Source organism: Bos javanicus, chromosome 25 (genome assembly GCF_032452875.1).
Source record: "Bos javanicus breed banteng chromosome 25, ARS-OSU_banteng_1.0, whole genome shotgun sequence".
NCBI lineage: Eukaryota > Metazoa > Chordata > Mammalia > Artiodactyla > Bovidae > Bos > Bos javanicus.
Genome location: NC_083892.1, coordinates 27,428,479 through 27,450,471, shown reverse-complemented (window position 1 = coordinate 27,450,471; position 21,993 = coordinate 27,428,479). Strand labels below are relative to the sequence as shown.

At 53.3% G+C, this 21,993-nt stretch overlaps 2 protein-coding genes and 1 pseudogene across 2 annotated transcripts; 2 read left to right on the top strand and 1 right to left on the bottom strand.

Annotated features, from left to right (window-relative positions):
• Positions 1–694: 694 nt before the first annotated feature.
• On the bottom strand, positions 695–8,902 carry ARMC5 (armadillo repeat containing 5). Its single transcript, XM_061401766.1, has 6 exons — positions 7,748–8,902; positions 4,864–4,971; positions 3,970–4,756; positions 2,623–3,119; positions 1,875–2,007; positions 695–1,771 (listed from the first exon to the last, which is right to left on the bottom strand). Exons 1-6 carry the CDS (start codon positions 8,223–8,225, stop codon positions 952–954), a joined length of 2,823 nt encoding a protein of 940 aa, XP_061257750.1. The 5' UTR covers positions 8,226–8,902; the 3' UTR covers positions 695–951.
• Positions 8,897–11,925, top strand: LOC133238540 (zinc finger protein 436-like; annotated as a pseudogene).
• An 8,957-nt stretch (positions 11,926–20,882) lies between these two features.
• On the top strand, positions 20,883–21,546 carry LOC133238542 (cytochrome c oxidase subunit 6A2, mitochondrial). Its single transcript, XM_061401779.1, has 3 exons — positions 20,883–21,037; positions 21,184–21,320; positions 21,418–21,546. Exons 1-3 carry the CDS (start codon positions 20,965–20,967, stop codon positions 21,499–21,501), a joined length of 294 nt encoding a protein of 97 aa, XP_061257763.1. The 5' UTR covers positions 20,883–20,964; the 3' UTR covers positions 21,502–21,546.
• Positions 21,547–21,993: the final 447 nt, after the last annotated feature.

Sequence of the window (21,993 nt, the reverse complement as noted above, 5' to 3'; positions counted from 1 at the left end):
AGGGCTCCAGCTCCCTCTGGGCATGAATAGTGGCCTCAGGGACTTGAAGAACACAATAGGTCTTCCCTCAGAAAAACAGCAGGACACTTGACCAAGAGATGAAAATGGACCCAGAGACAGAAGGTCCACAATGCGTGATGGGTGATGAAACCATAGTGCCAAGGTCTTGGACATCCATCCCCACCCACACATCCCCTCAGCCTCGATCCAGGTCTGTGTCCAGCTGGGTGGGTGGCTAAACAATGAAGTAGCCTGAACAGGAAGCAGGCTTCCCCTGGGGCCCAAAACCACATCCTCAGGAGCAGCCTGGCAACTGCAGCATATCCAGGGGCTCCAGGAACCTGCACATTGTTACTTATTAAACTCCTGCACGCCAAGGGTGGCCTGTACTGAGACACAGTTGTTGTTGAATTGCTAAGTCATGTCCGACTCTCTATAAGCCCCATCAGGATCCTCCGTCCATGGGATTTCCCAGGCAAGAATACTGGAGTGGGTTCTCATTTCCTTCTCCAGGGGATCTTCCAGACCCCAGGACTGAACCTGTGTCTCCTGCATGAGTAGGCAGGTTCTTTACCGCTGAGCCACCAGGGAGGCCCACTGAGACACAGACACCTGGACACAACCCTGCTGGATGGGTTAAGGTGTACAGGTACTCCCACAGGAAAGGAAGCAGAGACACCACACAACAGGGGGAGCCGACTCCAAAGCTTTTAATTCCAAATCCATAAAGCTGGGCCAGGCCAGGTGCCTGGGGCCCTGGGCTGTTCTCCACCTCGAGGGCCCCATGCCCAGACCCTGGCCTTGGCTTCTCACTCCTGAGTCTTCAGACACCCCGGGGTCCAGGTCCATCCTCTCATGGGCCATCAACGGTGACTCCTTCTGCTCAGCCTCCTCCCATTGAGAGAGACCTCCTCCTAGCTAACTCATCCCTGGGTCTCCCCCCAGGGTACATCAACAGTCTAGGCTGGGACCCTTGCCCCCTGACTCCACCCCCATCACCACAGCCAGTAAGGCCTCGGTCAGGGGCCCAGCCTCCTCGCCAGCAGCTTCCACAAGCCCCACCAGAGCCAGGGCCCGCTTCCGGGGGCACTGCCCCGGCCCAAGGGTCCAGCGTGCGCAGTGGGCAGCCAGCCGCGGCCGGCCCAGGCGGAACACCTCCCCCACTGACTCTGGGCCACCCTGGGGTCCCAGGTGGATGCGGCCCACAGCTTCTTCCAGCTCCTCCTCCAGCCCTGGCAGCAGGAAACGGCCAGCGGCCTCCAGAGCCTCCTCAGCTTCGGAGCCCAGCAGGGGCTGGCCTGGCGGAGGTACAGGCCCCAGGGCGGCCCCACAGCCCCGGCAGCCATGCAGGTGATGCAGGATGGGCCAGGCCGCGCTGGGCGACAGGCCTCGGAGGGGCACTAGGTCCATTTGGGCTTCGGCAAAGCTGCCAGCCAGCAGGGCCCGGAAGAAAGGGGAGGCAGTGGCTGAGGCGGCTCGCTGGGCAGGGAGCCGGAGGCCTGAGTCCAGCAGGAAGTGGAGGTCGGGGGCTGGCATGGGGGCTGGGCCCAGCAGAGGTTCATAGAGGCAAGGGGAGGGTGGGTCTAGGTCCAAGGGGATTGCAGGTAGGATGGCTGGGCTCCCCGTGGGAGACACCAGGCCTTGGAGGCAGGAAAGGGAATCTGCGGCGAAAAAGAGAAAGAGTGGGTGCGGAGCGGGCCGGGTAAGCGCCGAGAGGAGGAGCCGGAGGCCGCCCTGGTCCAGAAGTAGCCGGCGCCACAGAGAGGGCTTCCTTTGAGGGGAAAAGAGAATCTTTCAGAAGCTGGAAAAGGGCAGCGCTGGAGAACAGCAATCTTGCGCCCCCTGCCCCCGCGAGGTACCCATGTCTCCCTCACCGACAGATGAAGGGCAGGGTCAGGGCGCAGGCCACACGGTCCTCCGGGCTCCCAGAGAGCAGCAGGTGGGTGAGGGCTCCCACTCCGAAGGGCGACTCAGCTTGCACAGTCAGGTTCTGCAGCAGCATCTCACCTGCAGGGGCGGGCGGAGCAGGTCAGGTTGGCAGCTGGGGTGGGGGTAGGGGTGGGCAAGAGAGGCCCCTGGGTCCCCGAGAGGAAGGAGGGGGTGACCTCAGGGCAAGGCAGAGGGTGATGACCGCAGGCCCTGGAGGGATGGCAACCCAACCCTAGGAACTGGAAGGTTAAGGGCCAGAACAGCCCCACCCCCGGATGGTCAGGGAATGACTCTGGGCCCTCGAGGGCCAAAACAGGGCACAGAAGACTGGGCAGTCCCTGGCAGGGTTGGAAGGGGACTTTCGGAGGACATGAGCCTGGGAAGACGTGGTGCCTGAGCCGCAGTTCACATCAGTGTGCCCAGTGGAGTCAAGGAGAGTGCAGAAGTTAGGAATACGGGGAAACGAGAAGAGACTGGGGAAGGAGAGGCAGATTCTAAGCTGTTCAGGCCAAGCCTGGTGCTGGGGTCCCTGGGCCCCAAGATACAGTCAGAGGTTGAAGAACTATGTGTGGGGGCAATGGAGAAGGGAGTCCTTCCCGGCCACCACTTGGTGGCTGTTGTTCCCAGGGATGGCGGTGAGAGAGCAGTGGAGGCGCAGTGGGAGGGGAAGGGTGAGAAGGGCGCAGGACCCACCCAACTCCCGGTGCTGGTGCTGGCTGCGGCGGGCCTGCCGGGTGCGCAGCGCCGGCCAGTCGTCGGGGGCAACGCCGAGCACCAGCCAGGCGCGCAGTAGCGCCGCCCCGTAGCTGCGCACGAAGGCCTCGAGGCAGGCGGGGTTGCAGGTGAGCCGCGCCAGGATGCGCAGAGCGCGGGGGCTCGGCGGGCCCGGCGCGCCCGTCACGTAGGCCAGCAGGCCGCACAGGGCCGGGCCGGTCACCAGCGCCCCGCTGGGGTCGGGAGCCTGGGAGAAGCGCGACAGCAACAGCAGTGCCGGCCCCTCGCGGCCCCAGGGCTCCTCGGCGGCAGAGGCGGTGGGGCTGCGGCCGGGCGGGCGCAGGGCGCGGGGCGTCCGCAGCGAGGTGGGGCTGGTCAGATCGGCCGGTTCTGGCGGAGGCGGACAGCACTCCGGGGACCAGTCGGGAGAGATGTCTCCCGGGCCTGCAGCATAACCCTCGGAGATCAGCCAGGACCTGCAGGGGGGACAAAGGATTTGGAACCCGGGGCCGAGGGGAGGGAGCAGGTCAAAAGAGCGGTCCTCCAAGAAGTGACTGAGGCCAGAAGAGAAGGCAGCCTGAGGAGGACAGGGGAAAAAGGGAATCCCAACACCCCCCCCCCAACCCCGTTCAGCAATTCCTGACTGCCTATTGCCTAGTGTATGCTAAGTGCGTTTCAGGTACTACAGAGAAGCAAAAGCAAAAAAAGATCATGACCCTCTAGAGTTTCTGTTCAGCGTGGTGTGAAGTGATATGTGTGGAGAAAAAATAAAAGGGAACAGAAACACAGGGTAGGGGGGTGGTAAGGAAAGAGCTGACGTTTTAAATCAAGTCCCCATTAACCTAAGTTCTAATCACGGCATCTCAGAGGAGGAGTGCCCTGGGCACAGGGAACAGTAAGCAAAGAGGCCCAGCACTCGTGCATGCACGCATGCATGCTAAGTCCCTTCAGTCGTGTCTGACTCTTTGGGACACTATGGGCCATAGCCTGCCAGGTTCCTCTGTCCATGGGATTCTACAGGTGAGAATAGTGGAGTGGGTGGCCATACCCTCCTCCAGGGGATCTTCCTGACCCAGGGATTGAACCCAGGTCTCTTGCATTGGCAGGTGGATTGTTTACCACTGTGCCACCTGCGGAGAGCCAAGGTCAAACAAAAGGTGGCTCTAAGAGAGAAGAGGTATATTTGGGGTCTTGAAGGCAGTCATGTTCAGTGAGAACAAGGTATTAGGGGTCAGAATCAAAGTCTTACAAATACAGAATAGGTGGGGGCGGGGTGAGTGAGGGTAGTAAAGAGGCCCCACCCCACAGCATCAGGTGGGAACTCACTGGAGGCTTCGGAAGCTTCCCGCCTCTGCCCGCTCTGGGGTCCTCTCCTCAGGGAAGTCCCAGGAGGCAGCTTCTCTTCCTTCTTCTTCCTCATCGCCAGCCTCACCACACAGCTGCCCAGCCAGGAGAGGTACCAATCCCAGAGCCTGAAGCCGGCCCAGGGCCCCTGTATCATATAGGAAGCCCACGAGGGCAGCCACCACACGAGGGTGCCAGGCGCTGGCACGGGGATCCCGCAGCAAGCCCATCAACAGCTCCAAGCCCCCGGCATCTCGCAGCCGGGCCCGGTTGATAGCCTCCCGGCACAGCAGACACACGGCCCGCACCAGGGGCTGCTGGGAGGCTGGGCTTGCCCCGTTGAGGCCCCGGCGCCGACGGAGTTCACCCAACAGCACCTCCACGCCCCCAGCATTGCCCAGGGCAGGCCGCACCAGGCCCTGGGCGCACAGGTTGGCGAGGATCAAGATGGTGGCCTCACGCACGGCTCTTTTGGGATGGGAGGCCAGGCCGACCAGTGGGCCGAGTCCCCCACCCAGACTGAGCTGCTCAGCACAGGCCCGGGAGCAGCCTCGACTCAGCTCTAGGAGGGCACGGACCAAGGCCAAGGTCAGCGCGGGATCTGGTGCTGCAGCCAGAAGTTCAGCCAGTGGGCGCACCGCTCCCTGCTGGGCCAGGGCCAGGCGGTGCTGGGGTGAGTCCGCCAGGTTGCGGAGGGCGCGGACCACACTCTGGCGGCACTGGGAGTCCTGGCAGGCTGTCAGGCTCTCCACGAGCAGGGGAACAGCACCTGGGGGTGGGGGAGGAGATGGAGGGCGAGTGAGGACAGACCCCCGCCCACCCATCCCTTCTTTAATTCCCAAGCCCTAGCTGGCTCCACCCTCAAAGCCCACTCACCAGCACAGTGGATGTCCCCACAGCTCTCAGGTTCCATGGCTAAGTTCCCCAGAGCACGGGCGGTTCGGTTCTGGATGCTGTCTGTCTTCACACACTGAAGAATAGTCACTGCAAGAGAGTTTGGCTTCTTGAGGGTTCTACTCCTTCTTGTCTCTCTCGTTAATCACCTCAAGAACGTGGCCTCAGGACAGGGCGCTCAGGGCCGGTGCACTGGGATGACCCTGAGGGATGGGATGGGGAGGGAGGCAGGAGGGGGGGTTCAGGATGGGGGACCCATGTACATCCATGGCTGATTCATGTCAATGTATGGCAAAAACCACTACAATATTGTAATTAGCCTCCAATTAAAATAAATAAATAAATTTTAAAAAAAAGAATGTGGCCTCAGAGAGTCAGGGAAGGCCTCCAGAATAGGCCTAAAACTTGCGGGATCTGGAAAGTTCGATAGGTAGGTGTTTGCTAGGTGGACGGTGGATGGGAGTGTTAAGGGACATTTTAGGTTTGGTAGCACCCTTTGCAAAGGCCCAAAAGTGAGATCTAGTGTCTATGTTATGACTTCACAAAGGGCCTTATCAGGTCAAGAGATGAGGACTTGAATGTGAGGGCACTGGGAGCCATACAGGGTTCTAAGAATGGACAGGCCATGATCTAGACTGGCAGTCATGAGGAGAATGGATTACAGGGGAAAACAGTAAGGCAGAGTGAGCAGAAGATGGGTTGACCCAGATACCAGCACAGCCCAGCACAGTCTCTGGGCACGTGATGGAAGAAGGCAAAGCAGTGGGATGGATTCAGGAGATATTTAAAGTACAGAACAGTGAATGAATGATGGGGGTTATACACTAACAACAAAACTTATATTTATTGAGGACTTAATGTGCCAGGCCTCTTGTCAAATACATTATGGTCCAGATACATTTTATGAAAACTGAAAATAATGTTTTATTTTATCAAAACAATAAAGATTTCATAAAAATAGGCCTAAGTTTATAGCTGGCAGGCAATGAAGAAGAACGCTGTGTTCACAATGTTGCCACTAGAAGGCGCCAAGTTAGCTGGTAAACAGAAAAGCTTGCTATCTTCTGGGTTTGTTCTCATTTGAAAAACTAAAATGTAGATAATGCACAATATTATATAAGTTGTGTGCTCTGTTGCTCAGTCATGTCTGACTCCTTGTGACCCCAGGGACTGCAGCCTGCCAGGCTCCTCTGTGCATGGGATTTTCCAGGCAAGAATACTGGAGTGGGTTGCTATTTCCTCCTCCAGGGGATCTTCTGGGCCTAGGGATTGAACACACATCTCCTCCATTGGCAGGCAGATTCTTTACCACTGAGCCACCTAAGAAGCACTATTGTATAAGTTAAAAATGTACACTATATAAATTATACATGTACAATATCAGTTCAGTTCAGTATCAGATCAGATCAGTCGCCCAGTCGTGTCCGACTCTTTGCAACCCCATGAATTGCAGCACGCCAGGCCTCCCTGTCCATCACCAACTCCCGGAGTTCACCCAGACTCATGTCCATCGAGTCAGTGATACCATCTCATCCTCTGTCGTCCCCTTCTCCTCCTGCCCCCAATCCTTCCCAGCATCACAGTCTTTTCCAATGAGTCAACTCTTCGCATGAGGTGGCCAAAGTACTGGAGTCTCAGCTTTAGCATCATTCCTTCCAAAGAAATCCCAGGGCTGATCTCCTTCAGAATGGACTGGTTGGATCTCCTTGCAGTCCAAGGGACTCTCAAGAGTCTTCTCCAACACCCCAGTTCAAAAGCATCAATTCTTCGGCGCTCAGCCTTCTTCACAGTCCAACTCTCACATCCATACATGACCACAGGAAAAACCATAGCCTTGACTAGACGGACCTTTGTTGGCAAAGTAATGTCTCTGTTTTTCAACATACTATCTAGGTTGGTCATAACTTTCCTTCCAAGGAGTAAGCGTCTTTTAATTTCATGGCTGCAGTCACCATCTGCAGTGATTTTGGAGCCCAGAAAAATAAAGTCTGACACTGTTTCCACTGTTTCCCCATCTATTTCCCATGAAGTGATGGGACCAGATGCCATGATCTTCATTTTCTGAATGTTGAGCTTTAAGCCAACTTTTCCACTCTCCACTTTCACTTTCATCCCAAATTTTCAAGGTTACATTCCATTTATAGTTATAACACTGGCTTAGGATTTGTTCTAGTTTTTTTGGCTGTGCCTGGAGGCTTGCGGTTCCCTGACCAGGTATGGAACCTGGATCCCAGCAGTGAAAGCACCAAGTCCTAACCATTAGACCACCAGGGATTTCCAGGATTTGTTCTTAACGTGCTAGTTTTCAATAACTGGGAGTACCCAGTCACAGATACTTTGAGTATCTGTGCTCCATCTTTGTATTTTATTTTCTCCCTATTCCAATTTTTTCAGGTAGTTATTATTACCCCACTTTACAATCCTAGTCTCTGATGGGTCTAGCTGACTGCAGAGCCCACTTTCTGAAGCACTACACCTGAAGTCTAGCTCATCAAATGGGATTTCAGAGCTCTGCACAAGGCTAGACATAGCAGGCACTGAGTGCCTACTATGAACATAAATGAAGACTAAGAATCATTTCAAAGTCACCAAATAACCTTTTGGCCTCCATTAGCCCAGATGCGACAGAGGTGATCCTTAATCAATACCCAGGTAATTAGCTTTAATTATCGGATCTAGCAGGGCTAGCATATAATTTCTAGAAAGAGAAGTGACGTCACATATCTCGACGACAAGAAAACAGAGGGCGCTGCGCCGTCCTAAAACACAACCCTCCAGGTTGCAGCACAAAGAACTCGAGACTCCGCCCAGGCCCAGACAGAGGTATGGGTGGAAACCTTTTAGGAAGTGAGGGCGGGGCACTTACCCAATGGGAGAATGCCTCCGAGTCTGCGCACTTCAGCCCGGCACGCCCCTTCAGTACAGCAGTTGGCCAGGATGCTGAGCGCCAAGTCCAGCGTCTTGCGCAGGCGCGCTGGTGGCGAGGGTGTCGCTGGTGACGCAGCAGAGGGGGCGGAGCCCGGCGAAGGGGCGGGGCCAGAAGAAGCCGCTGACTCGACCGACGAGGGGGCGGAGCCTGCGCCAGCCTGGGACGGGGCGGGACCCGCTGCAGCCGCTCGCCGTAGCAGCGCGAGAAGGGGGCGGAGCCCGCCGCGTGCCCGGAAGCGCTCTATTCCCCCGGCTGCCTTGACGTGGCGCGTACGGAGGGCTAAGAGCGCACGGCCCAAGGGTGTCTCGCTGGTAGCTGTGTCCTTTCGCCCACCTAGACCCTCCCCGGCCGCCGCCGTGAGCTGCGCGAGGCAGAACGAGAGCGAGTCCGTGGGGGTTGACTTCGCAGCCGCCATCTTGGCTCAGGCCTAAGGCTCCGCCCCTCTCCTCGCAGCTCGTCCAAGGGAGCGGAACTGGAAAAGAGGGGCGTGGCCAGGCACCGCCTCTCTGACGCTTTTTAAATAGCGCCGCAGCTGTTCTGCAGGTCGGAAGTTGTAGTTCTCGATCCTGGTGCTCTGACTTGCACAGTCGCAGAAAAAATGTTGAGAGTAGTGGTTACCTATCTGATCGTTGTGAGTGCCCTAGAGGCGCCTGCGGTGCATGCTGGGATATGTAGTCTGCGCCAAGTTTAACACGCCTAGCTTAGGATGGATGGGAAACTCTAAAGGGCCTCAGGTGGACCAGTACCTCCGACCTTGGCGTCTCAGTAAGGTGCTACTCCAGGTGACGTGTCTACTCCGCCCCCAGCGTGTCCTTGGCAACGACAGCTCGTTTTGCCGCCCCCCAGCGGTGGCCGGGGCACTGAAGTTTGCGCCGATGGGCTCAGAACCTCCAGCCAAGAGTAAAGTGTCAAGTTCCTGATAGCGGCTGCAGATGGGAGCACTTGCTCCGCCAGGTGAACGAGAGGGTTAAACCCACAGAGACCGTTCGCTGCCACTTCCTAGAATGGCACGAGCTAGTGGACATTTCCGTTTCCGGTGCTGGATTCCTGGGTCCCGAGAGTCTTCAGCTCTGGTTGTGCTTGTGAGTTGAGTGGTTGGTATCTAGGAAACGGGACGCTCTTCCGGCTGTGGAGTCGCGGGCTCCAGAAACTGCAAGGGAGGACTCCGACGGCGCCGAGCAGCGGGGGAACCGGTTGTCTGGATCCCAGGAAATCCCAAGGTCCTCCTTTGTTTGCGGAGTTGTTTCACACAAGCGGCCCTTGGTGTCGCCGGGGCAGCCGGCCGCCTGGGAAATGATGCTGGGCCTGCGGTACCTACGTAGGTCAGTCTCTGGCCCTGGGGAGAGAGAAACTCCTGCCAAGACCAACTCTCCTGCGGTCCCTGGAGCCTTCGAGTGCCAGCAGTGTGGATTGACTGCAGCCTACCTCCCCGATCTCAATCATCACCAAAGCAGCGGCGGTGATAAACCCTACTGCTGTCCCCAGTGTAGCAAAAGCTTCCGACGGTGGTCAGATCTGGCTAAACAGCACGGGGTACACACCGGCGAGAAACCGTCCCTCTGTCCCCAGTGTGACCGTTGCTTCAGCCTGAGCTCTAACCTCATGCGACACCGTCGCTCTCACTCAGGCCTCCGGCCTCATAAGTGTCTGGAGTGCGAGGAGCCTATTATTGGCCGCAGCTCGGACACCGGCGGGGGCACATGGGCGAGAAGCCTGATACTTGTGCCGAATGTGGCAAGACTTCTGTGTTAGCTTCAACCTGATCCAGCACCAGCGCACGCGCACGGGGGTGAAGCCATACAGCTGCGGGGGACTGCGGCAAGCGCTTCAGCCTCAGCTCCAACCTGGCGCAGCACCAGCGCTGCCACACCGGTGAGAAGCCCTACCTCTGTATCTGGTGTGGTGACCGCTTTGGGTGCAGCTCTTATCTGCTCAAGCACCAGCGATCGCACGCGGAGGAGGAGCAAGAACTTCACCCACAGCTCCGGCTGCCTAAGGCACCAACTCACCCACAGTGGAGAGTGACCCTTCAGGTGTCCTGAGTGTGGCCGTGGCTTTAAGGAGCTCACCCAGTTCACCAAGCACCAGCAAGTCCACATGGGCGAACGACCCCACGCCGGCCCAGAATGTGGCAAAACCTTCTTCCACAGCTCCAAGCTTTTTAAACACAGTGCTCACACACAGGCAAGAAATAAGTGCACCAAACTCAGCTGCAGCAAGAGTTTTGTAGACAGTTCAAATCTGCTGCCGCACCAACACTCCCACGGGCCAGAAACCTTAGGCTTTGAGCCAGTGTGACAGGAGCTTCCGCCAGAGCTCTCCCCTGCTCATCCACCGGGTGGCGCACCGCGGAGAGAAGCCCTCCGTCTGCCGGCAGAGTGACAAGGCCTTTGCCCCCAGCTCCCTATCTGGGCCAGCACCAGCGGACGCACCAGGGTGGCAGCCCCTGCCAACATCCCTGGCTTAAGTTGCAGCCCAAACTGCAGCTCTGACTTTGATGCAGTCCTTCAGGAGACTGAGGGGACCAGAATTTCTCAGCAGGCCTCTTCTGCTCCTCCGGGGCTGCTGATTTGTGGGCTGAATCAGGGAAGCCCAGGCTGGAGGAATTGGGACAGAAAAGTTGGGCATGTTCTCTGAGGCCCTGGAGATGGGACTCCGGCTGGAGGGAGAGTTTGGGGATGGGCTGAACTGGCCAGGTTGCTTTAAGATGCAAAGCACCTTTGGCAGCTGCTGATCAGATCCCTTCACAGGTCCAGGGAGTGAGGGGGCAAATTACGCAGGAGCTGTGGCCCCCTCCGCCCAGGAGAATGGGGCCAGATGCCAGGCAAACCCCCATGAGGAAGACAGTGGAGAAGAAGGAGGTCGGGGAGGGCCTCACCTCCAAGAGGGGACCATAAGGAAGGGTGTGTCCTAGCACAGGGCTCAGAGAGGTTGAACTTGGGGACCATTAGGTGAGCTCAGGGGTGTATGATCTCTTTGAAAGACAACTGTCTACAAAGTGAAACTGGTGGGGCCCAGGACCAAAGCAACAGACCAGGAAGGCTGGTGGCATTTCTAGGCAGGGGCAAAAGACCAGACGTTGGTCATCTGCCCCTTCCTTTCCTTTAGCCTCTTTCCTCGAAGGTTTCCCAGGTTTTTTCTCTGATCCCTCAAAGAGGAGAAAATGGTGACAATCTAGTGTGCCCAGACACTGGGGACTGGACATAGCACTGTAGTTTGACCATTGGGGTGGGCTGCCTATGTAAACAAACGTGTTTCTGTTGGTAAAACAGTCTATGGGAGCCAGAGGGAGGCTTCTCGAAGCACAGCACAATGTTCGCCCAGAGCAGAGGCTAAGCTGTGAGGCTCTGCTGTCCTCCCTGTAGCCGGCTCTGTTCCTGGGAGGGGCACGGAACGTAGCCCTTTTGAGGTTGGGGGAGGCCTGGTGCCTGCCCCAAGGAATCATGAGACCCACACCTCTGGTGCCTTGTCCCAAAATCTTGCCTCTTAGCAGCTCGGTGCATCTAGAACTGCACCGCAGAGAATAAGGGCCGAAGGGAAGGGATGTGAGCTTCTAGCACAGAGTATCTCTTCCTAACTGCATGACCTTGGACAGGTCTGCCTCTTATGAGCTTCAGTTTCTTCATCTGTAAAACTGAGGGTGATGTTGCCTCCCAGGATGGTAGTAAGCTCCCATGGGATCACTGACTTGAAACACCTGGGTGGAGGAAGTAACTCAGCAAAACTCGTCTGCCAACTCTGCTTGCCAACCCTGTCACTGGGGGTGTCAGTCTGCAGGCATCGCACCAGTGCACTTTTTGCCTCCTCCTGAAGGTTACAGAAATGAGTGAGATAGCCCCAGTCCTGGGGTAGCATGGTGTCATGAAGGAGATGGACCCGAACCCAGTTCCGGCGCTGGAGAAAGGGCATCACTTGCAGCAAGTCTTAAGAGGCTTCGTGAAGGTGCATCTAATGGATGCCACTTGTCTCCTCAATCTGGGTCTGTGATGAAGGGAAGGGTTCTGGAATGTTCCCCGTTGTTGACACCATTTCAAAGAGCACAAACCAGGGTTTGAGCGGGAGGCCTGAGCTGGGCACATCCGTAGTAAGCACTCAATAAATGGATGTTATGATCAGCTCCTGTTTATACTCTTACTCGTGGCCTTGGGGCCTCAGCTTCCTCAAAGCTGGATTCTGTTCTCTGCAAAATTGTAGGTGCAGATGGTCGTGAGGTTCATGGTGGAGATGGGCATGGGAGGGGGATCTGTTCGCAAAATCTCTTTCCATCAACTGAAGCTGGTTCTCACCTTAATGTAAGTAGCCCTGCGCTCCATCCTCTCAGTTGTAGAAACAGGTTCTTCCTGGAGCAGGGAGGCAGACCGGACCTTGGAAACAGGAACTGGGGTTTATTCAGCATTTACTGTGCCCTGAGCTGGGAGGGAGGCAGTGTCACCGCCCAGGCAGGTGACCAGTGTTCAGGGCAGAGACGGTAAACACGTTAGTTTTGGCCTTCACGGTGTGTGTGTGTGTAAACTGTTGAGCCAACTTTGTGTGTGTGTGTGTGTGTGTGTGTGTGTGTGTGTGTGTGTGTGTACACACATGTGTGCACTTGTGCAGCTTGAGGGATCTTAGTTCCCTGACCAGGGATCGAACCCATGCCCTCAGCAGGGAAAGGAGATAGTCCTAATCATTGGACCTCCAGGGAATCCCCATGAGCCAACATTTCTAGATTGTGATGTGAAATCTCCCGATTTAAATTTCTGGATTGGGGTTTGGGGAAAGGGGAGAGGATCAGAAAATTCAGCAACACTGGTTCTCTCCAGCAACAGCTCTTGACAGGGCCGAGTAATGTCTGCCTGGGACATGGACAGTCCACACTGCTCCATGCTGTATCCCTGAATCAGTGTGTTTCATTTGTATTACTTGCCTAACTGCTACAGAAAGGCGTTTGGGGGTGACCATCCCCACCCTACACTTTCATGGGTGACCAAGACTCTTCATGCAGTGGAGGCAGTTTCTCTTTTTCGTCACCCGTTCCTGCCCCCTCCCCCAATCATTTTTTCTCCTCTTCCCTTCTCCCCTGAATCCTCTGTCTCCGTATCTGAGATATCACCCTCCAATATTGAAACTCCTTTCCATATCTGCGAGGGAATAGGGACAGAGCTTACAGATTCAGCAAGGCAAGGCAAACCCATGTGCCTTGGTCAGAGGGTGAGTATGGGACCCTGTGAGCCTCGTGGGGGAAATCACCCCTGGCAGACATCCCTGGAAGGGCTCTTTGGGGAAGCAAGAAAGTGTGGAGACACCCAGTGGGCTCAGAGGGAGGGGGAGTCAGTAATACCATTTCCCCTGGACTGGCTCTGCTTCTGCTTAGTTCTGGACATGAGCTCGGACTCCATCCAGTTCTGTCTCTGATCTCATCCACTCCTGGGATCCAGGTTCCACGTCTGAGCCTGGTGGGCGATACAGAGGCTGGTGCTGTGTATTGGGTGTGCCATAGGCTGGCAGCTGGAGTCCCGCCCACCTAGAAGCTCAACAGTGGCTGGCAAGTGCTTTGGATGTGCACTGGGGATGGGAACAGCACCGCAGCCCCAAGCCACAACTCCTCCCTCCCTCCCTTCGCTAGTCACATTGCGGGAGAACAGAAACTCTATGTCTGCTGAGTCCCTGCATCCCACATGAGACAGGGGCAGATCAACTTTAGGAAGGGCTGATCACTGCCCGGGTGATTTGCCGATTCTCTTCCGTAGGATTCAGGATACCCTGGCCCTTTCTCTTATTTCCTCCCAGTTCAAAATGCTAACATCGCTCTATATTCCTAAATAATGTGTATTTTCTAAAAACAAGGACATTATCAAAGTCAGGAAATTATCGATGCTCTAGTACTATCATCTAATGAACGGACCTTATTACACCAGTGATCCCAGTAATAGACTGTATAGCAAATGAAACAAAAGCGTGTGACTGGGACGCCCAGGGGAGCGAGCCCCGGCCAAGGTGATATGGCTTAACGTGGTGCGGTGACATCTAAAAATCTCTCGCTTGAGGGAAGACCGCTCCTAGCCGTTTCCTCTCACATTCTAATTAGGGACTGGGATGCCGTTTCTCCGCGGTTCTCTGTGGTGCGTTCATTGCTCTGACCGTTTCAGCCCATCTTGGGAAGGTTGTGGGACAGGTGGGCGATTTGTGGGGAGGTGCTAAGCAAGCAGGGCGGCCGTGGCTGGAGCGCCCCCTGCCGGAGACTGAGTAAGGATGCCCGGGACCTTCCGCATCCGGGTCTCGGGGTCTTTGGGGCTAGGGGGTCAACGCACCTCCTTTTCCCAGGTCACCTTGCGGACTACATTTCCCAGCAGGCCCGGCGGAGGCTGCCGGCCCTGGAGAGTTGGCGGCGGTTCCCTCTGGGTTCTGCCATGTGGAGTAGGGCCCCTTGCCACGCAGCGGGTGGCTTTCCTTGAGCTGGGGACGAACAACCTTAGCTTATTGCACCCTCGGGTGTCATGCAAGAGACACGTGGGTGCGGGGTCTCCGTAGATAAGAGCTGGCGACGATCAGCCGCCCGGGCAGCCGCCTTTTCCCGGAGCAGGGGGGCGATTCTGAACACTCGCCTCCGCCGAGCCCCATTGATGAGGCGCGCCTTGAGCCCCGACAGCACATGGGTATTATCAGGGGCGGGACGAACACCTCCATGGCCCTTTTCAGCTTCCCACCCTCCATTCTCTTCCGGGAGTCTAGTTATTCCATTAGCTCATCTCCCAGTAGTCCCTTAAGCAACTCCAGCTCCACCCACTTTATAATCCGGGCATCTTTCTACCGTTCCAGATGTTCAAGCTGGTTTTAGAAAAGGCAGAGGAACCAGAGATCGAGTTGCCAACATCCCATGGATCATCGAAAAAGCAAGAGGGTTCCAGAAAAACATCTATTTCTGCTTTATTGACTATGCCAAAACCTTTGACTGTGTGGATCACAATAAACTGTGGAAAATTCTGAAAGAGATGGGAATACCAGACCACCTGACCTGCCTCTTGGTCAGGAAGCAACAGTTAGAACTGGACATGGAACAACAGACTGGTTCCAACTAGGAAAAGGAGTACGTCAAGGCTGTATATTGTTACCCTGCTTATTTAACTCATATGCAGAATACATCATGAGAAACGCTGGGCTGGAGGAAGCACAAGCTGGAGTCAAGAGTGCCGGGAGAAATATCAATAACCTCAGATATGCAGATGACACCACCCTTATGGCAGAAAGTGAAGAAGAACTAAAGAGCCTCTTGATGAAAGTGAAAGAGGAGAGTGAAAAAGTTGGCTTAAAGCTCAACATTCAGAAAACGAAGATCATGGCATCTGGTCCCATCACTTAATGACAGATAGATGGGGAAACAGTGGCTGACTTTATTTTTTTGGGCTCCAAAATCACTGCAGATGGTGATTGCAGCCATGAAATTAAAAGACGCTTACTCCTTGGAAGGAAAATTATGACCAACCTAGACAGCATATTAAAAAGCAGAGACGTTACTTTGCTAGCAAAGGTCCGTCTAGTCAAGGCTATGGTTTTTCCAGTAGTCATGTATGGATGTGAGAGTTGGACTGTAAAGAAAGCTGAGCACCGAAGAATTGATGCTTTTGAAGTGTGGTGTTGGAGAAGACTCTTGAGAGTCCCTTGGACTGCAAGGAAATCCAACCAGTCCATCCTAAAGGAGATCAGTCCTGGGTGTTCATTGGAAAGACTGATGTTGAGGCTGAAACTCCAATAATTTGGCCACCTCATGCGAAGAGTTGACTCATTGGAAAAGACCCTAATGCTGGGAAAGATTGAGGGCAGGAGGAAAAGGGGACGACAGAGGATGAGATGGTTGAATGGCATCATCGACTCGATGGACATGGGTTTGGGTGGACTCCAGGAGTTGGTGATGGACAGGGAGGCCTGGAGTGCTGGGGTTCATGGGGTCACAGAGTCTGCCACCACTGAGCAACTGAACTGAACTGAACTGAGCTACTGTTCCTAAGGTCTCCAGCCGAGTACTGCCTTCACCCACCACACCCCTCACACCGACCTAAACACCCGCCTTCCGTCAGGACCCTCTCTCTCTCAACTTTCCACAAGGCCACTGGGTACCCCCAGCCGGGAGACAGCTATTTAGACTTAGATGGTTTGGTGAAGTTAAATTTTATCATCATGTGGCATTGAATCCAGCTACTGAGAGCTGTGCGCACCCGAGTTCAGGACCATGATCTTAGTTTCTTAATACCCTGGACCCGTGGCTCAGAAGGGAAGCACTGCAGTGAGGACCAACAGATACTCCTTTAGTTCAAAGGTTCTCAACCTTATGTGTGTGTTAGTTGCTCAGTTGTGTCCAGTTCTTTGCGACCCCATGGTCTCCCGTCAGCCTCCTCTGTCCATGGGATTTCCCAGGCAATAATACTGGAGTGGGTTACCATTTCCTTCTCCATGGGATCTTCCTGACCCAGGGATCGAACATGGGTCTCCTGCACTGTGGGCAGATTCTTTACAGTCTGAGCCACCTGTATGTCATTGTAATCCCCGGGTGCAATGTACGCAAAAGAATTTTGCAAAACTTCTGGGTAATTCTATTGTGCAGCCAGGGTTGAGATCACTGCTTTATCTCCTAGGGCAGATGGGTGGGGCCTGGGATGGCCAGAAGCACTGGGCCAGGCACCTCCAGCTGGGAGCAGCCTCCACCCTTTATCCCAATGTGGTTCACAAATCACTGTTCACATTTTGTATGTGTCCCAGGCTGTGCGAAAAGGAAGCTCTGCCCTGTAATAAGAAATATATTTGACAGCCTTATGTAAGGCAATTGGGAGAAAGGCCAAGTAGGAAACAAACTAATCCCAGCAAGGGGAAAGGAAAGCCTGGGCTAGATGGGGAATGTAATGAGTTCGTCAAAAAGTTCGATCAGGTTTTTCTGTAAGATGGTACGGAAAAATCCTGATGATCTTTTGGCCAACCCAATAGGAGGAGACAGCTGTGATAGTCACAGAGTAATGGATTAAGGTGGCTAACTAGATCAAAGTTCTTGCAAACCTGTGACACTTTTAATTGTCAGAAGAGCTGACTACACTGGCTATGTCCCTGCTGACTCAGGAGCATTCCCAGCGCTGCTGAGCTTTACCTAGGGCTCCCAAGACCATGAACAGGCTAGAGTCATCAAGCTTGGCTCAGGCTCAGACATGAGCAAATTGAACTGCAGCCATTCATGTTTTTATAAGAACTTCTCCCTTATGAAGATCAAAGGCCCTTGCCTACATGGGGCATCAGCTATGCTCCTGATGATGATTCCTATGTGAGATTAAAAAAATAAGCTCTGTGCATGGTGTGAAGATGCTCATTCCAGCATTTTCTATAGTAGTGACATATTCCAATAATAAAAGGGATGAATAAAATGTGGTCTTTTAAATGAAAGAATTGTATATAGTCATTAAAATATCATGATAAAAGAATGTGAATGAGCCAGAAAATGTTCATGAGTTAAAAAAAAGAGTGCACAAGGACTTCCCTGGTGGGGAAGATTTTGTGCTCCCAATACAGAGGACTCAGGTGTGATCCCTGGTCAGAAAACTAGATCCCACAGGCCACAACTAAAGATCCCGCATGCAGCAAGGAAGATTAAAGATTCCTGGGGCTGCTACTAAGACCTGGTACAACAGAATTAAAATTAAAAGGAGTGCACATATTCTTTTTGGAAAGCAAACTTAGACTCATCTTTTGCTTGGGGTAGTTTTCTCTTGTTCAGTAGCTAAACTGATTGTAGAGTCTAAATATGAAGGTGTGTTGGCAAAGCCTGAATAAACATGCTGAAGGAATTAGTGCTAAACGTGCTGAAGAAAATGTGAAGGTATTAGTGTTAGAATTGGTGGAATTATGGACAAAAGGGAGTTTCTATTTCAAAATTGTCCTAATGAGACAGGCATTTGTAGCAGAGGAATTAGGAGGAAACTCTCTTTGAGCCAGAACCTTTGGGTCCTGGTTCTGCCATTTATCATATGAATGATCCACGAGCAAGGTTAAGACCTTTCAGTGCCTCAGTTTAGTCATCTGTAAAGTGGGTAAGCCTCTCTCTCGGTTAATTGTCAGAACAGCCCCTGGTCCATAGTAAGTACTCTGTAAGTGCTAACTATTTTATTATTTAAAAAAATACATATTTATTTGGCTGAGCCGAGTCTTAGTTGCAGGATGTGGGATCTTTGATCTTTGTTGCACTTGTGGTACGTGTGGTATATTTTATTTTTTTAGCTGTGGCATGTGTAATCCTTATTTGCAGCACGCGAACTCTTAATTGTGGCATGTGGGATCTAGATCTCTCACTCTGCATCGAGCCCCTGCCCCCTGCATGGGGAAACGTGAAGTCTTAGCCATTGGACCACTTTGAGATTGAAAAGGAACAACTTCTCTCTGGTCCCTCAGACTTCACAGTTTACAAAAGGATTTAGAGAGGCGGTAGGCAAAAGTAAGTTACTGAAAACCATATCTTCTTGGTATGGACAAGCATAATATTAAATGATGCCTCAACATCAGTGCTAAATGACTTCCCTTGTGTTTTATAAAAATTATTTGTTGGTTTTCCTAACAATGTGTTGTTAGCATAAAAAAAGTCCAGTTAGCTAGTGAGAATTCAGACTGCACAGAGATGCCTCACAGCATTGCCCATCGCATTTCCAGGCTTACTACCCAAGTCCTTGATTCTTCTTTCTCCCATAGCTCTGCAGCTCCAACTCAAGTGCCTTCAGGCACCACATCCTTTTTATTTTATTGATTTATTTTTTTGGCTGTGCTGGGTCTTCAGAGCAGTGCTCGGGCTTTCCCTAGTTGCAGTGCTCAGGGGCTTCTCTAGTTGTGAGGTGCAGGCTTAGTTGCCCCACAGCATGTGGGATCTTAGTTCTCCAACCAGGGATCGAACCCATGTCCCCTGCATTGGAAGGCAGATTCTTGACCACTGGACCACCAGGGAAGTCCCCATCCTTTTTGTTCTACTCAGGGAAGATTTCTCAAGTCCATCCTTTCCTTGCTGTTGCCAGTACTACTACCTTACATGCCTATTGCTGTCATCACCTGCCTGGATTATTGCAAAAGACTCCTCATCAGCCTTCCCTGCATCTAGTCCTGTGTTCTGGTTCATCATCTGTATAATCCACCAATGACAGCGCTCCCTTAAACCCCAGGCTCCAACATCAAATCTGATGTCACTCCCCTGCTTCAAAGCATCTGTGCCTAAGCCCCACCCCCAGCGTGGGCCTGCACAAGAGTCAGATGCTCCAGCACGGACATCATAGATCCTCACCCTAGCTTTGCCCCACCTCTGCAGCTTTACTGGCCTTTCACACCTCCATGCTTTTGTACTTATTTTATTTCTGACTTCCCAGAATGCCCTTCCCCCTTTTCTGTCACCTAAAGTCCTAATTATATGAGCCCCAGCTCCACTGAAAGTTTTCCCAAACTCTCCTATCACACTCAATGTGGTGTCTGCTTCAGCGGCATTAGGAATCATCACGACATCAGGTCACTTGTCTGACTTCCCCAGAGTCTCTGGCCTAGTGTGTGACACAGTAGGCACTCAATAAATATTAACTGAATCAAGGAATCACTTATGCCAGGACTCAGGTTCTTTCTTTTTAATTGGCTGCACTGGGTCTTAGTTGCGGCAGGCAGGATCTGTTTAGCTGTGGCATATGAATTCTCAGCTGTGGCATGTGGAATCTAGCTCCCCAATCAGGGCTCAAACTCAAGCCCCCTGCATTGAGAGCTCACAATCTTAGCCACTGGACCACCAGGGAAGTCCCCAAACTCAGATTCTTCTATCCTTGTTTTCTTTCCAATGTGGACACACTTGGAAAGTTAACCAAAGTGACCAAGGAAGTGACCACAACTAATTAAATCTTCCCAGTCACTTTGCCTGCCAGTCAATGAGATCGTGGTTATTTCTATAGCAATAACATAGAAAAGCAACTAAAAAGTGCTTCTTATTTGGGCCCAGTGCCTTTTCCCCACACATCTGTGTTTAGTTGCTCAGTCGTATCTGACTCTTAGTGACGCTTTGGACTGTTGCCCACTAGGCTCCACTGTCCATGGAATTTTTCAGGCAAGAATACTGGAGTGGATTGCCATTTTCTCCTCCAGGAGATATTCCCAACCCAGGGATCAAACCCACGTCTCCTGTGTCTTCTGCACTGCAGGCAAGTTCTTTACTCATTGGGCCATCCAGGAAGCCCAGCATCTGTAGTAATGAGATTATCACAAATTGCCAGGATGGTCTCATCAGTTTCTGCAATAGGTGTACTTGAGCATGTGCGCCACAAGAGGGCGACAACAGCAGAGGACGCTAGCAGCCCTTGGGCCACTGGCCCAGCACCAGACAGAAAAGCTCTTAGTGGGATCTTCCAGGGTGAGACTAAGGGATGGGGATCCCCAGGGAATTGTTTGGTGATGACCAGCAAAACTCTGAGGGGAGAGAGAGGCACCTAGGACCTTTTCGGGTAAAAATACTCTTCATTTTTGTTTTTACCAAGAGCCATAATCTTGAGTAGGGAGGGGGTTTAAGAGTTGGACTGAGTGTGGACAAAGAAATCAAGTAACTGTAACAGGGTCCCCGTCTTCTCAGTAGCAATTCCAAAGTCCAACTGGGAAAAAGCGACTGTAGGAAGAATTCCATTATAGTTCAGTGAGGGCCCCAGAATAATTTAGCAATACTATATATAACATTTAACTGTTCAACAAGTTACTAAAACTTCCTCTGTTACTTTACTTAAACTTCACTGAGATCATTTAAGGTACAAATTATTATACAGTATACACCTGAAAAAAACCTGAGATTCAAAAGGACACTTTATTCATTCTACAAATATTTATTAAAGGCCTACTCTGTGCCAATCACTGGGTCTAGAGTATTGAGCAAAATAATTCCCTCCAACTATAAAAAGAAAGGCGTATTGTACTTTAAATGTCCCTTTACCAAAATAAGAGGCACAGTAAAGCAAGCTGCCTGGAGAGAAAGACCTCTTGCCAGTCAGGCCTCATTTCAAATATAGAAACCCCCTAAAAATAGCCACCCATTCAAGGGACTCAACAGGTGATTGGCAGGAACAGAGGGGAGGGGAACCGAGGCCTCACTGAAGGAGAAGGAAAGGACAGTGCCCTTGTCCCCAGCTTCTGCCATCGACATGGCTTTGCCTCTGAAGTCCTTGAGTCGGGGCTTGGCCAGTGCGGCCAAGGGAGACCATGGTGGGACAGGAGGTGAGTGCAGCTGGGGCCTGACCCTGTGGCTTCCTGACCTTGTCCCTCGGTTCCCCCTCACCCCCTGCCCCTGGGGCCTTCCAGCGTCCTGGCGACCCTCCTATCTCTCTCTCACCTCTGGCTTCCTCCCCCACCCTCTGCTGCAGCCCGCACCTGGCGCTTCCTGACTTTCGGGCTGGCGCTCCCGAGCGTGGCCCTCTGCACCCTCAACTCCTGGCTCCACTCGGGCCACCGCGAGCGCCCGGCATTCATCCCTTACCATCACCTCCGGATCCGCACCAAGGTACACCGACCTCTTGCGGACGCGAGCAGGCGGGTGAGCCAGGGGATGGGGGACCCCCCATACTGACATCTCGCTCCCCTTCCCTCTCTCTCCACAGCCCTTCTCATGGGGAGACGGCAACCACACTTTTTTCCACAATCCCCGGGTCAACCCTCTGCCCACGGGCTACGAAAAGCCTTGAGGCTTGGCTGATGCCCCCAGACACAATAAAATTGTGGAAGCTGTGTGTCCGAGGCTCCTTGGGGACCACGGGGAGGGGCTGGTTCGAGCTGGGCGCATGCGCACAGTGCAGTGGGTGCTCCACGTGCTCTTCCGGAGATCCTGACTCCCCAGGGACTCCAGGGAGCATCCTTGATGAACAGGTAGGAGATAGCCCCTCCCCGTTCACCTATTCATGATTAAGGCTCTAGGTTGTAAAAGGCTTTCACATACACTAATTTCTCATGATAACCCTGAGAGCAAGGTATAATTTCGGTTCTCTTTTCTCCAGAGGAGGAATTTGAGATGCTCAGAGATTAAATGACTGAAATTCAGGGAGCTCACAGAGGCCCGGTGGGAACTCAGGGCTGCAGGCCCTGAAGTACCACGAGTTGCCTGACACGCCCTGAGGGCCTCTCTGAGTTCCGGCTGTGTGGAGACAACAGTGATTTCAAACAGATCTACAGACCCATGT

Bases quoted from the DNA above. Each gene is read 5' to 3' on its own strand.
- ARMC5 (XM_061401766.1), bottom strand. From the start codon at position 8,225: ATGGCGGCTGCGAAGTCAACCCCCACGGACTCGCTCTCGTTCTGCCTC. The intron at 4,972-7,747 runs GTAAGTGCCCCG...ACTCTCTTGCAG, and splicing joins CGGAGGCATTCTCCCATTGG to TGACTATTCTTCAGTGTGTG. The intron at 2,008-2,622 runs GTGGGTCCTGCG...CCGCCCCTGCAG, and splicing joins GCACCAGCACCGGGAGTTGG to GTGAGATGCTGCTGCAGAAC.
- LOC133238542 (XM_061401779.1), top strand. From the start codon at position 20,965: ATGGCTTTGCCTCTGAAGTCCTTGAGTCGGGGCTTGGCCAGTGCGGCC. The intron at 21,038-21,183 runs GTGAGTGCAGCT...CCTCTGCTGCAG, and splicing joins AGACCATGGTGGGACAGGAG to CCCGCACCTGGCGCTTCCTG. The intron at 21,321-21,417 runs GTACACCGACCT...CTCTCTCCACAG, and splicing joins ACCTCCGGATCCGCACCAAG to CCCTTCTCATGGGGAGACGG.